The sequence below is a fragment of the Balaenoptera physalus genome (assembly GCF_965194825.1).
Source record: "Balaenoptera physalus genome assembly, chromosome: 6".
Taxonomy (NCBI): Eukaryota; Metazoa; Chordata; class Mammalia; order Artiodactyla; family Balaenopteridae; genus Balaenoptera; species Balaenoptera physalus.
The window spans coordinates 134722493-134737436 of record NC_138885.1 but is presented as its reverse complement, the minus strand read 5'-3'; the positions used below and the strand labels follow the sequence as shown (position 1 = coordinate 134737436).

The 14944-nt window shown below is 51.0% G+C and overlaps 1 protein-coding gene across 3 annotated transcripts; it reads right to left on the bottom strand.

Annotated features, from left to right (window-relative positions):
- Positions 1-1764: 1764 nt before the first annotated feature.
- ACKR3 (atypical chemokine receptor 3) lies at positions 1765-14091 on the bottom strand. Of its 3 annotated transcripts, none has more exons than XM_082466328.1 (3): positions 13948-14064; positions 12703-12798; positions 1765-3893 (listed from the first exon to the last, which is right to left on the bottom strand). In XM_082466328.1, exon 3 carries the CDS (start codon positions 3865-3867, stop codon positions 2779-2781), a length of 1089 nt encoding a protein of 362 aa, XP_082322454.1. In that variant the 5' UTR covers positions 3868-3893; positions 12703-12798; positions 13948-14064; the 3' UTR covers positions 1765-2778. The 3 variants fall into 3 exon arrangements, with proteins under 3 accessions (XP_082322454.1, XP_082322453.1, XP_082322452.1); XM_082466327.1 differs by having other exon boundaries at positions 12756-12798; XM_082466326.1 differs by lacking the exon at positions 12703-12798 and having other exon boundaries at positions 13948-14091.
- Between the last annotated feature and the right edge of the window lie 853 nt (positions 14092-14944).

The window sequence follows — 14944 nt, the reverse complement described above, 5'->3', positions numbered from 1 at the left end:
ACCTCTGCCCACTCCACGTCCACATCCGCAAGGTGGACAGAAATTGTTTAAAATATTAACTGATGATACCCCCATGGATATTCTGTACCCTTGACCTGGGCCTCTATCACCACATCTGCAGTGACACCACCCACTACCGCTCCCGAGAAGGATGTTATAGCCAGAGATCAAAGGGAAGGCTTTTGAGTCTGGATAAGCCAGTCTTCAAGCCCCAGGCAGGGCAAAGAAGGGGATTTCTGGAAGGACCAGAGAGACCTTAGTCACTGGAGCATCCCACAGATGGAGCCTGCATCCGGGAGACCCGTAGGGGTCTGCGACACTGTGTGCTGAGCCCTGGGGGGAGACGGCAAATCTACATGATGCGTCTAGATTCAGTTCAGCCTCCCTCCCTCTGCACCTCAGTGCAGGAGGAAGCAGCTGGTGATTCTCCTGGGCTTCAGAGAAGGCAGAAAAGCAGAAAAGAGCCAGGGGCAGCCCCCCAAGTACCTGAGTACACCGTGGTCCAGAGAGGTATGGAACGGCAGAAAGAGACCCTTGAATAGGGCTGTCAGAAGGAGCCCTGCATGAGGACCAGGCAGGCAAGAGGACATCTCAGCAGATGCCGGCAGGGATGGGGGAGGTGGGCATCTCTGAACTGACCAAGATGGGGCCTCAAAATAGAAGTTCAGTTGAATTACTTCTGTTATGCCTGTTGCAGAGCTGAGCTTGGGGTGCAATCAGTGCCCCACTTCGCACTGACTACATGGTATGTTTCTGTCTGAATTTAGGCCACTAGAAAGCACAGAGCAAACTTGCAATCCTTTTCTATTCTCAGGAACCTGTATTTGGGTCATAATCTTCTGCGATTTCACTTTGCCATTCTGCTATCTCTCCTTGATCTTGCTGTCTCACCTACGGTTATGCCGTTATCCCACTATCCACATTATTATTATCTGACCTGAATCCTATTTGGAACAAGGCAAGGCGCATATGGACCGGAGAATATATGTGTGTATCAAGTAGATATTTAATTTATAACCCAGGTTTCAAAACTCTCAGGCATAAAGCCCTCTGAGAAGGGGGACCCTTCCTGCAGGAGGCTGGATCTAAGGCCTGGGGGCTGCAGGGGGCTATCTGCTTTGGGCTAGCGGGGGAGCTGAAATGCACGAGGTGCTTTGCTATAGGATAGCAGCCCCCAAATTCACAGGTGAGATTTGGATCCTGGTCCGGGTCGACCCTTATGTTGGCAAGTAGCTCTCTATGCCCATCGGTCCCATCAGAGGTGGAGCTGGTCAAGGCAGCGTTGGGGCACCAGGTCCTTCTCTGAGCTCCTGCCCAGGCCCAGCTGCTGAAGCCCCCGCTGCTCTTGTGGCCCAGGTAGAGCTGGTGAGGGCACAGCAGGAGCGGCCATTCTGAGAGCGCTCTTTGAAACTACTAGTGAAGTGGGTTTACTTGGTGATGCACAGGCCAGGAATGTAGTCACTGCAAGGCCTGAAGAAGAGGGTCATGGATGGGTTATCTGTTAAGTGAAGAGTCTGTCTTGACCAGAGAAAGAGAAAGAACTTAAACCACAGAACCTCGGCAGGGAAGTTTCCAGGCCCATGTCGTGTGGCCTGGGGGAACACGGGGCATATATGAGGATCAGTTCTGGGACCCAAACCCTTCGGCCGACAGCAGGTGGGGACATTTCTGCACCAACTTTGTGTTGACAGGGGCACCTACCGACCATCTCCCCTCCCTCAAACACAGGGCATGAATTTTAAAAACAGAACAAAACACTCACACTCAAATTTTTCTCCTTTTATATCATTTCATCCAAGTTAATCTCTTGGGCTTTGCCTTTATGGTAGTACTCTTTTCTTTAAACACATTTATTAGGTTGATCATCTATGCTGTAAGTATCTGTATTATTGTCAAACATGCCACCTAATGCCAAACAAGCTTTTAAAACTTAGACCCGAACACCTTTTTAGGAAAAAAAAATCTTTATTTAAAAAAAAATAACTTACAAATGGAAAGAACTCTCTGAAATACAAGGTTTGTTTTGTGCGCCATGTTACAGACTGGAATAGTATTGCTTTCTTTATTTTCAATGTAACTTTACAATAATATTAATGTCACAAACTGCATTACAGAGCAGTTTTCGTTCCATATCCGAGACCGGGCCAAAATACCACACAGATATAAAACTATCGTAAATAAAACATTTCAGCCAAGACTGGCATATATTTATATATATATATTTATATGTGTATATATATATATATTTATATATATATATACTTTCAAAACAGCTAACAATTAATGTCATCCTTAGTCAAAACAGAAGTCAAACTAATCTCAAAACTACAACAATGAATATATGTCAGCATTATACCTCCCATACAATATTTAAAATATATTTAAACTTTCAAATACATTTAGAAGGTACATCAAGAGTGAGAAAAATAAAGTCTTAAGATTTAAATACAAATCACCATATAAAACCTTCAGGGAGCACAGGAAAGTCCTATTTTACAGAAGTGCAGGCAAGCCTGTCCCGCAGCTGGTGTGACAAGCAGTGGGGACTCCTCGGCACATCCCCACATGGTGGGTGCCACTCCGTCGGGACGCACGGCCACGCGACAGACAGCCACATTGGCACGAGAGAGAGAGAAAGGAGCCACAGGGACACACGTTCCCCTTTTCACGCAACTGCGGCATCAAGCCTGAAGCCACTTTGCTTTACTGTGGAAAATGACGCAGCCTGGTGCCCTGCTGGGAGCAAGCACACACGTCCCGGAGGCCGTGCAGAGCGCATCACTTGGTGTTTTGCTCCAAAGCCGAGTACTCGGTCTCCGACACTCGGGAGGCATCGATGAGCTTGGTGAGACCCGTTTTGGCCGAGTACTTGAAGATGAAGGCTTTCATCAGCTCGTACCTGTAGTTGCGGTTGATGAAGCTGTAGAGCACGGGGTTGACGCAGCAATGCACCAGGGACAGGCACTGCGTGACGTGCAGAGCCGTGAACAGGAAGTTCTCCAGCTGGCAGGTGAAGGGGATGTAGTGGAGGATGGAGAAGACGTCCAGCAGCACCACGACGTGGTAGGGGAGCCAGCACACGAGGAAGACCACCACGTAGGAGAAGATGATCTTCCGGCTGCTGTGCTTCTCCTGGTCGCTGGAGGAGGAGATGGCTCGGGCGAGCAGGAAGTAGAAGACGGCAATGATGGAGAAAGGGATGGCGAAGCCCAGGACCACGGAGACCAGCTCCATGCTGATCAGCCACTCCTTGATGCTGTGCTCGGGGTAAAAGGACCGGCAGTAGGTCTCATTGTTCGAAGCGGACGTGACCGTCTTCAGGTAGTAGGTGTCGGGCAGGGACACGCAGAAGGCCAGGAGCCATGCCAGGACACACACGGCGCGGCGCACCATCTTCTTCTTGCGGCTGGAGGTGTTGGTGAAGTAGGCGACAGAGAGGTAGCGGTCCACGCTCATGCACGTAAGGAAGAAGATGCTGCCGAAGAGGTTGATGGAGAAGATGAGGTGAGTGACCTTGCACGTGAGCTCGCCCATGGGCCACTGGTTATGCTGCACGAGGCTGACCACCCAGACCGGGATGGTGACCACCACCCACAGGTCGGCGATGGCCAGGTTCAAGATGTAGCAGTGCGTGTCGTAGCCCGTGGTCTTGGCCTGGATGTTCACCCAGACCACCACGGAGTTGGCGATCATGCCGATCACGAAGATGAAGATGTAAATGAAGGAGAGCGTGTACAGCAGGACGTTCTTGTTGGGCATGTTGGCGCACTGCACAGTATCCACGACGATGCAGTCACTGCTGTTGCACGGCCAGCTGATGTCGGAGAAGTTCCCCGGTTCCGAGTAGTCGAAGACGTGCAGATCCATGGTGTCACGGGCAGCGATCAAACGGCCTACGTGCAAAAGCAAACGAAAGGATGGAAGACCAGAATGGCTCCATTAGCAAACACTCCAGATCTGTAAAACGCTTTCCCAGTGCCCCCGTGTGCTCGGCGGTTTCCCCGTAGCTCCCTAGTATCTTTGCAAAGAAAGGAGAGAAGAAACCAAACATAACAGAATCTGCAAAAGAAAACACACCCAGATTCTACATCCGTGTGAATCTAAATCCATCTCTCTCAAGGAGAGAAACAATGTTTGCTTTCTCTGTCTTTGCAGGGCTGTGTTCTCAAGACATCACCAGCCTGGCTGTGCCCAGGGTGTGAAACCGACACAGTCCAGAGGCCAGAGGAACATCAGGCACTGAGCCCCAGGCCCAGCAGTGCTGAGGCCCAGGGGCCAGCTCATTCTCTGCTGGGGATGGCAGAGCCATCTCACCTACGTCCCCAAGAGCGGCGGGGTGGATCTGTTCCTGGCACTGGTCTATTACAAGTGTCCTGCTCGCCTGTCTCAGGTCCACTGCGGTTTGCAGTCAGGAGGCCCCTGGAGATGTGGGCAGCGTGTGGCACGCCCTGCAGCTTCACTGCACACCAAACCTGCAGCCTCTGACTTTGCCATGTGGTTCACAACTCAGGGCAACCAACCAGCTGTCTCAAAGTGTGGGCCATTGCCTAGTTTTCCATCTTCTATTTGTCCAACTGCTTCAACAGTAACTGGTGCCAAGACCCAAAGCACAAAAACCACCACCTGCTGCATCTCTGGAGGGGCTGACTTTTCTCGTCTTCCCTGCTGACCCGGCATGAAGTCAACACTCTCAACTGTCACCATTTTGACACCCAAGGAGAACCCAGGCCCGAGGCTCCACTATGCCTGGAAATGATTCCCCTACAAACACCAGCTTCGAGAGCTGCCCAGGGCTGGGCTGTCTTCTGCTGACTGGTCCACCCAAGGGCCCTGAAGTCCCTCCACCACCCGCCATGGGATGGCAGCCTCACTGCATGACTACGGGAAGGAAGATGTAAAATGAAACTATTCAACCTGAGGGTGCCCTGATGGGAGTGATCACCTAGAGGTAGGAGTTTGTTCTTCCTTTTCACCTGTTGCAGGTAATGACTGACCATGAGTCAAGCTTATTTGCCAAGTTCATTTAAAGTGGACTCCAGGACTTCCCTGGTGGGGCAGTGGTTAAGAATCCGCCTGCCAATGCAGGGGACACAGGTTCGAGCCCTGGTCCAGGAAGATCCCACATGCCGCGGAGCAACTAAGCCCGTGCGCCACAACTACTGAGCCTGCTCTCTAGAGCCCGCGAGCCACAACTACTGAGCCCACGTGCCACAACTACTGAAGCCCATGCGCCTAGAGCCCATGCTCCGCAACAAGAGAAACCACTGCAATGAGAAGCCTGCACACCACAATGAAGAGTAGCCCCCGCTCGCCGCAACTAGAGAAAGCCCGTGCACAGCAACGAGGACCAAACAGAGCCAAAAATAAATAAATTAATTAATTAAAAAAAAAAAAAAATACAGTGGACTCCAGGCCACATAGAAGAGCTCCCAGAGGATGAGGACTATGGTCCCTGGCTCAGTGCCCAGGTGACCGGGCTAAGGGTCTGCAGAGACCCAGCTGGGAAAGCTCCCATCTGACGATCAGACCTTCCTGGATTGGGATTCGGGTTCCTCACTCATTAGTGTTTAATTTGAGACTAGCTAACCTGTCGTTTGCCACTGCTTTCTCAGGACACCAGCACCCATCTCACGGAGCTACCTAAGAATTCACGGGTCTAAGACAGAACCGAACACAAGAAGAAGCTCAAAACTTCATCCCCGCCCCTCCCCCTCTCTTTACCTATTAGAAAGCACAGGCTCACTTAGCTTTTGCTCCGCGTTCAAAACTGACTCCTCCCAGCTGATGGGCAACGTCCTGCCCTGGAGGGCGACGCAGGAGCCACGCAGAGAGCGCGGTTTGATGCTCTCACCGCCAGACCTCATGAACAGAATCCCAAGAAGTGAGACCGTCTGCTGCCTCCCAGGGCTGCCTCCAAACTCACGGCACAGGACCTGCTCTTCAGTCCCATCTAGGGAGACAGCCCTCAGGCTCCTGTCCCTTCTCCTCTGTGGGTTCTAAGTGGCCGCTGCTTCCCCTCCAGGTGACCTGACCGTGCCTCAGTGTCCCCTGCTGCTGATGGAGACGGCTGGACCTCCCCGGAGGCGGCTGGAACCGCGGGCCCTGCAACCAGGAAGCCTGGTGGTCCTCAGAGTCACCCCGCCAGGAGGACCCTCGGGCCCCGGGACCACCAACTTGTCGCAAGACCTGACCCGTAGCGCGCCCACGCAGAGTCAGCCGGGTCAAGTTAGGACAAATAAACTCCTCGCGTTAAGAGACTCTGGAATGCCCTGTCCTAAGATGCAGCTCCAGGACCCCAAGGGGACATGGACACACAGAGGGCGCCTCTGAGAAGCCAGGGCCCCCCCCACTGCATGGGCCTCAGGGCGGGCAACCACCCCCAGACCAAGCCTGCGAGGTACTACCGCCCCTCCCGCTGCCCGGGCTGCCCACCTGCCTGGAGCTGACCGTGCCCGCTGCACCCCTGACCCCAGCAGAGGGCAACAGAGGATTTGCGCTTTCCTCTCCCGCCTGGCTCTAGCGTGGTGACACTTTTCTCCCATTTCCTTAAAATGAAACACATCTGCAGCATGGCTTCGTTTTATAAAGCGCTTTCACCCCGTGACCTCATCTGACCCGAGTCCCTGCAGAGCAGAGAAGCTCAGCTGGAGAACCAGCCACAGCCCCACAAAGGTGGGCAAAGGCGGCCTGGCCCCTCACTGGGGCTCCTTCGTCTGCCCGCACTGGCACAGCCCTAGCAGGCCTCGGCGGACACAGCCAGAAACCCTGGCGTTTGGGTCATTCACAGGGGCTGGAGGAAAAGGAAGGACCCCCAGCCTTTGTTGGCCTGACTTGGATGCTGTGTCCTCACCTCCGTCTGCGACCCAAGGAGTCACTCCGCTCGCCGGGACACTCTTGTGCCCTGCGGGGCACTGCTCAGTGTGGACAGAGGGACGCATGCACGCAGGGGACCTCGGGGGAATGCCAGGCGTCTGTGTCCCTCTAGGACCCCACTTCTCCCACACAACAGACCGTCCACACTCACACCACGGGAGCTGGGCCAACCCTCGGTGTTCCCTGAGCCGGAGCCGAGGTGGGAAAGGGCTCACGGACCCTGAATCGGTCCTTTGGTTTCTGCCCTCTGGGTGATGAAAATCTGATTTAGTGATCACTGGTCCTCTGAGCCCAAAATGTTACTTGTGAACCAGGCACATCACTCCCTGCAGCCGTCCTTTCCTCTCCCTCCTGGACAGCATGAGGGAATCTTCCAGAAAGGGCTGAGGGGAGAGTAGAGGCTGGGGGGGCTCCGCACTGGAGCTTGAAAGCCCATTGGCCCCACCGATCAATCATCAATCACCGATCATCCATCACCGATCACCCATCAGCCCAGGAGATGAAGCCAGAGGCCCACGCCTTGACCACCAACCTTCTGCTGGGGAACCCACCCACCCCGACCCCAGGGCAGAGGCTCCAGTGGTCCAGAGAAGGAAGGGAAGCACCGAGAGAGGAGGTTAAACAAGCAGTGCAGTAATCCAATCCTTCCCAGATTTAAATGGGAAGCTAAAGAGGAAAAAAAAAAAGAAAGAACGCCAGACGATAGCGTAGCTCTGGTCATTTGTTATTTTACATGCATTCTGTTTTGGAAACAAACAAGGGCTCTTTCCAGAAAAGAGAATATTATGATATAAAGACAATCTGCCATGTTACGTCAAATGTGGTCCGTGGCCGTCTGGGCGCGTGTCCCGGAGGTCTGGCGCTAACGGTGTGCGCCCCTCACCGCCCCACTGCAGACAAGAATCTTCCTAAGTCACTGGCTTAGGTTTTAACAAGTGATGCTCTCGGAGCTCCTGACCCGAACAAAGACGTGACACAGCAGCTACGAAATATCGACCCAGGCCCCTGGTTCCCCAAGGCCTGGCCAAACCTGAGGGAGGAGGGGGTGAGGGAGGCTTCCCACCGACCCCCTGGGGCCACTCAAACCCCCTGAGATCCTGCACCAGAGTCTCATCTCCAGGAAAAGCGGGAGTGGGGATCACCCCATCCACTAGGGGGGCCCCACTGCCTGTGCCAAGCGGGAAGGACCTGCGGGCCTGACACAGACCCCGGGGCCTGGAGCAGATGCCCTCATCCATGGGACCAGACCCCCTCTGCTGGAATAAACCAGCAGTTCCGTTCCCGTCAGCTTGGGCCAGAGCTGAGGAGGGACTTCTGCGTATTAGTCCCACCTGCCCACCGCCTGCCTCCCTGTGGGCCAGGCCCCCCACCAGGGTGGACAGGAGAAGGAGAGGCCACTTCTGACACAGGTCATAACATCTGCATAAAGATTCCTGACGGAAGGCAAAAAACGGGGCTTGGAATAAAAGATTCTTACCGTTCTTTAATTTTACAAGTTCACACGTTCTCCTCTCAAAATATATATTCCCAGGTCCCCAAATGTACATGCAAGAATGTTTACTGAAGCATTATTTATAAACCAGCAAAAAACTAGGGACAACATAAATGTCCACCCATGGAGGACAGCAAACCACTGTCTGGAATATAATACAGCTGTACAAAGAAACAGGAAACCTACTTTTACGCACGTGGAAAGCTACACTTATACACATACCGTAATCTCATGTACGTTAAAAAAAAACAAACCAAAATTATGTGTATTTTTATAGATAAATATATGTGTGTAAAGGAATGGGAAGAAGATCTGTAGTAAGTATAACTTTGGGCTGGGAGTGTGGGATGAGGGGACAAAGGGGGAATTGTAGTTTCTACTCTATACACTTCTGTATGATTTGAAACTTGCCATCAAGAATTCTGTAAATGTGAATAGAGGGAGGAATGTTCCACAGAACAATAAAGGTTCATGGTCCATTTTTTTCTAGACCGGGGAGATCCCACTGAGAACAAAGCAGTAATCATCACTTTTCATTCCCTTTTCCCCAACACGTACTGCTTTATCTCACCGAACCCCCCCCCCCCCTCCAGGGATCACTTCCCATAGATTCCATGCCCAACACCTGCTCCCGGAGAGCATTGCACTTCTGCCGGGACAGGAAGTGGATCTTCCTACAGCCTGAGGATGGAGGACCAGCGTCCGTCCATCCCCCCTCCCCCACCAGCCTGGGGTCTGTAGAGGAACTCATCTGCCACTCGCATCCCCAAATGGTGGAAGGGAGATGCACCACTCATTTCTCAGGCTTATTATTCATCAATCAAGTATCCTTGGTAACCACTGTGCTGCTTCAAGCGGCCTGACACATTCAGCTGCCTCCAAATGGTTGCCCTGAGCTCACCAGGCCAGCTGGGGGCAAAGCCAGAATGAGAATCTCCAAGTTCAGGGTCCCCATGGGGTGGCAGTTTGGCCTGCAAGGAATATGTCCGTTCACTGGCCGAAAGTCACTCCCTCCAGGAGACACACTGCCACGTGTTCAGGTATCTGGCCGGTGTTCCCTAAAACTGCCTTCAGTATGTTTGCAATTTCCAATCACAATCCTGGAAGACCCTTCCCGACCAACCCCTGAGACCCTCCCGTCCCAAATCAATTCCATCCCAAATATCCCCTCTGTTTCTCCCGCCTTCTCCCAGCCCGGCGGCGCATCTCCATTCTGTGTCACTGGGCTATTGGCGTGTCTCCCCTCCTCCTCAAGCTCCCACCCCACGACGTCCTACTCTCTGTGTACACAGCAGCCAGCAATGGCACCTGGACAAAGTAGGTGTTCAATGAATTCAGAGTCAATGAATCGACAGTGAATCAAGCTTCCCCAAGACCAGAAATCTGAGGTTATCAATGGAAATGGAGGCCCAGAAGAGACTTTTCTGAAATCCTCACAGAGCTAAGATAAACATCACTGGTTTCTATGCCCCCAGATGTTTGTGGAGCCCCTTCTGTGAGGGGCACTGCTCTGGGGCGTAACAAACCGGAATCATCACACCCGCCTGCCCCCAGGAACTCGCCAAGTAACCGAGAGGGTCAGGAAGGCAGGAGGGTGGTGCTGGACAGCCCTTGAGCACAATGGTGATGGATTTCCACCCCAGTGGCTGATGGGGACCCCCAAGTAGAAAGGGGGTGGTGGGATGCTCAGTGATATGCCATGAGGAGGGTCACCGAATCTGGCTGCAACAGTCAGGCGGGGCCTGTGCACGCAGGAGCCATCAAGGCCTTGAGCGAGGGACTGGCTTCGGGGCAGAAAAGGGGGAAAGAGGTGACACAAACCACGGAGAAGGCTTGCGCTGGAGGCTGGGTGCAGGTCGGACTGGAGGCAAGTGCCAGGATGCAGTGCCAGGCCGCCCGGGGCACCAGCTCGGACGCCAAGGGGCCCTCTGGGCCCTCCAGGACCTCTGCCTGCAGGTGGCCTTCTTTACTGGTCTTCTGCAATTGGGACTTGTGTCCTCCCAGGGTTGAATTTCACGGAGCAACTCAGTGCTGTCCCAACAAGATCACCCGGCTCGGCTAATCTCGCTGCTGGGCACCTGGAAACTGAGGTCAGACGGGCAGCAGGACCAGCCATCTCAGGGGTGTCGCTGATACCAGCTCTCTTCACTCTCCCCACTCCCCAGGGACTCTCCAGTGGCACTCAGGCCCTGGTCTCCTGTGAAAGCCCTGCCCCTTCTACTACTCAGCCGAGTGCAATTTGCATAAAGAGGGCCCGCATGCTCTCTAAAGGTCATTAGGAAACCGCACATCACTGGGGTTTGTTTCACTTCTTAGCAATCCTGCATTCAATCTACGGGAATGTCCAGGAAAGCTTCAGCCCAAGCTTGGGAGGCCACCTGCTGGGGCTGAGAGCAGAATGGGGGAGGTCTGTCCCCCACCCCGTGTCGCGCAGACAGAACGATGCTGTCCTGACTGCTTATTTTACACGAGTAAAGAATTGCTCTGAATCACTTGAGAACTTAAAAAAATAATATAGAGAGAGAGAGAGAAAGAAAAATCCAAACCCTAATTCACATATGGGCCACCTATTCCCAGAGTCCTCAGACACACTACACATTGACACACAGGGCAGCCTTGTCCACTGTAAGTATTTGGGGAGATAAAACGAACCCCACATCCAGAAACCTGATCTGTTCTATTGTGCTTCGCAGCCCACAGGGAAGCGGTGCTGGACCCAGAAGGGCAGATCCAGAGATTCCCACGGCACAAAGGCTGCCGTCTGGGTTGATGGGTGTAACCAGAGCCCTGATTCCCACCCAGCTCAGGATCAGGATGAGGCAGCCCAGGACAGCCACTCACCTCCAGCTACACACAATGGGGTTCCCAGGAGAACAGGACGCAATCTTAGACAAAATTAAGGGAAGACCCGACAAAGGTTTCTGTTATAATAAGAGAATTGGAAGACGCTAGCTACCTGGCTGGCAGAGCCCTCACCATGCGGTCCCCCTGCGGCCCCCTGCACCTTTATCTGCCCCTTGACCAAGAGCAGTCCAAGGCCACCTGAGGTGGTCTCAGCCCCTCCACCTTTAAATGCTCGGAACAAAAAAAAAGGGGTCAGCTTCCAAACCTACTTGGGGCTCAGCAAAATTTTCACTATGAAAATATGTAATTCTCTCATCACTTTAAGAACCAAGCAACAACGTTTGTTTTTTTCCAATTCTAAGCCAGCAGATTCTTATGTAACCAAAGTATCAAAGTTTCCCTGCAGAAAACCATTAAGTATTCAAAATCAGAGGACTCCCCCTTTTTTCCTTTCTGCTTGCTTGCTTTTACTTTAATAAAACATATGTGTCCCAGAGCTACAATTTCCTGGACTTTAAAAACACTTGACATGACACACAAATTTCCACTTACACACATGCAATTCGATTGGAAGCCCTTCTAATACTGTTTTTGCTCCTGAGTAAAACCAAGTTCCTTGGTTGCCTGTATGAAAAGTACAAATACTTTCTAGCCCCAAATTCCATTCGTGTTCTGTGAAATCACTGAGAACCATCTCAAGTGCTGAGTTACTCTTGGGGCTCACAGAATGACTCCCTTTCAGTCTCAGGTTTGAGTGACCAACTTCCCTCGTGTCTCCTGGAAAACGGGAACCTCTCTGCCTGGAGTGATCACACAAAAAGCCACTGTTCCTGATTAAGTAGTTTTTTTTGTTTGGGTTTTTTTTTTTTTTTTCATCCAGAAAGCCTATACTTTGCCTGTTCTGGACCTGATTAGAAACCATAATACCTTCTCCAGTCTCTCGAGACTTGCTGTTAACATGGGATAACCTCACCTCCGAAGCCCTGACTCAGTTAAGCATCGTCATGCTGCCTCAGCTGTACCTTCTGGAACTTTTTTAAAACTACGATTGCAACGCACACCCCTTTAAAAACATCAGAGGGGCGGCAAAATACAGGCATTTCTCAATTTTCTTTTGCTTTTCTACTCTAATCCCGTGCAGCCCTCCTCCCCCACCCCGGTTTCCAGGAGGTTGTGGCATCAGGCTCTGCAGTTGTGTGCACACTGGAGTGTTTATGGCAGAGACTGGGGAAAAAAGAGCAAATTGTTTCCAAGCTAGAGCTCCCATGTGCAGCTCTGCTTCAGAAAAAGGCTCTGCATCTGGGGAAGCTCAAGGGCTGATGAAAGAAGGGCAAGCAGTTTATCCATTTAAAATCTATGGGAAGTTAAGCACAGACACCAGCAGCCTCCACTTTCCTTTCCAGACAAGCCTATTTGATCTCTGCATTTTCCTGGAATAAATAAAGGGACACAAAGGCAGCATCTGCACATTTAAAAAGAAAAGAAAAAGTTACCACATTGAGATTTTGCAGAATGAAGTTTCAGGGGATGTCAGGGCATCAAATACCTTCAAAGGGCTGTAAACCATTTCAGGGAGGCCTCTTCTACATCTGGAAAACGTAATTATCCTGGTGTGAGCAAATGAATTGAGAGAAAAGAAGGAAGGAAAGAAAAAAGAAGGAAGGAAGGACAGATGGAAGGAAGGAAGAGAGAGAAAGGAAGGAAGGAACGAAGGAAGGAAGAAAGGAAGAAAGAAAGGAAGAAAGAAAGAAAAGAAAGAAAAAGAAAGAAAAAAGAAAGAAAGAAAGGAAGGAAGGAAGAAAGAAAGAAAGAAAGAAAGAAAAAAGGAGACAGCCAGTCTGACTTTTACAACTTCTCATTCTCCCTGGAACTTACAAGTCTTGGCTAACCACCCAACCCTGACCTCACTGCAAAGTTTTTACTTTCCGTCACCCCTCAAACCTTTATGCGGGCTAACAAAATCGAACAAAATTCGTTTTACTTCAAGAGTATAATTAAATTGCAAAATCCTAGACTTGTGTGTGTGCCTTTTTTTTCCAACTGAAGTTGGGTTTAACACCTTCTGAGCGAACAATAGATACTCAAATTAGATCAGGAGGGATGCAGTCAAGAGACAAGACCACCGAGCTGTATTTAACATTCACCCTTATAGCTTCCGGACTTACAAGCTCTGGTAATCCTCCAAAGCAGTGAATTCAAACCCACTCTGGACCCAAAGAGATTCTCAGCCCAGTTTTCTTCTTCGCTCAAGGATGCCTCTTCATAAATGGTACATCTTTCTGGAATTACACATTCACTGCCAATTCTATTTCCCAGTGGATATACCAGAAGCAAAACAGGTAGGCAGTGGTGCCAAGCTGACCCCAATGCCAACTTTGAGCAAGCTGAATGGACAGTCTGCCTTCTTGTGAAGTTCTCTGCTTGCAAATAAACCCCAGATTCCTCAATCCAACAAACACACACACACACACACAGAGTGCCTTCCACTTCAGAAAACTGCCCTTTTTTACTTTCTGCAGCCAAGGTGAAGCCCCAAGTTAACAACCGCACTCTGCAATGCAGCCCTGCGACACGCAGCCTGTGCTTTCAGAAACCAGACCTGCAGACTCTCCACCACCCATCACAGCTTATAAAAAAGAAGAGCTCTGAAAAAGACCATTAGCTTAAGAGCAGAGCCCCTGCCCGCCATCCTCCCTTCCTTTCTAAGCAGGGCTGCTGACCCAGCACAGTTTCCTTACCTCCCGGCTGGGCTCCGCTCCGGCTTAGGGCTCAGGGCTCGCCTTCCCAGCTCCTGCGCTCACTGCCTTAGGGCTGAGCGCTCTGCAGGAAGTGTGAGCTCCCGGGCTTCAGACTTGCGTTATATACACTGCAGGGAGGCGGCCTCTAGATGGCAGCTTTGTAACCCGCATCTCCTCCCTCCCTCCCCCAGCTACCCCCCTCCCTGTGCGTGTGCGCGCGCGCGCACACACACACACACACACACACACATACACGCTTGCATGCACGCACACACTTGCACCCGCGCACACACACCCCTCTTGTAAACCCCGATCTGTCATTTCCGGCCAAGCTCTCCCACACAAGCACACTCTTGGGAAACCCCAGCCTGCCTTCATTTGCAAAGTTTAATGAAGCTACAAGGTCCAGACCCCGGGGGGAGATGTGTCAGCAGAAAAAAAAAAAAAAAAAGGCAAAGAAACCCTAGTGCTTTGCAAAATCATCAAATATTTATCTGGTCTCAGGTATATCTTTAATAATCCCATTAACACCAAGAATTCCTTTGAATGCCTCTTAGCTCTAGGGAAGACTTTGTTCCCAAGACAAATTGCTCTGAACTTCTGAACTTCGGTGTTGATTTATTAAGCCTGGGTTGTCTTTGTTAATTCCTCCAAAACAGAAGTAACAATTTTGGTATGGGAGCAATGAATCCGTACCACAGCATATACACCCGAAGTGAGGGAAAGAGCTTTGTCATAGATTTTAGTAGATTTCATTTAAATACTTTTATTTGTAAAGGACTTTAGGTCCAAAAGCCTTGAAAATCTAATGAAAATGATGTTCTGAAGCACACCCGGTGCCAGGCACACATTACCTGCGTCATATATGTCTTTTGATAATGTCCTTTTCGGAGGTGAATTTAGCAAATATTTCTTTATTTTTATTTTTGAAATCTACATTCTTATCTAGAAGTGGGTAGCTGGAGTTCTGTCCATGGGGGAATTGGACCTAAAAATG

Coding starts and splice junctions, on each gene's coding strand:
- ACKR3 (XM_082466326.1), bottom strand. CDS start 3,867: ATGGATCTGCACGTCTTCGACTACTCGGAACCGGGGAACTTCTCCGAC.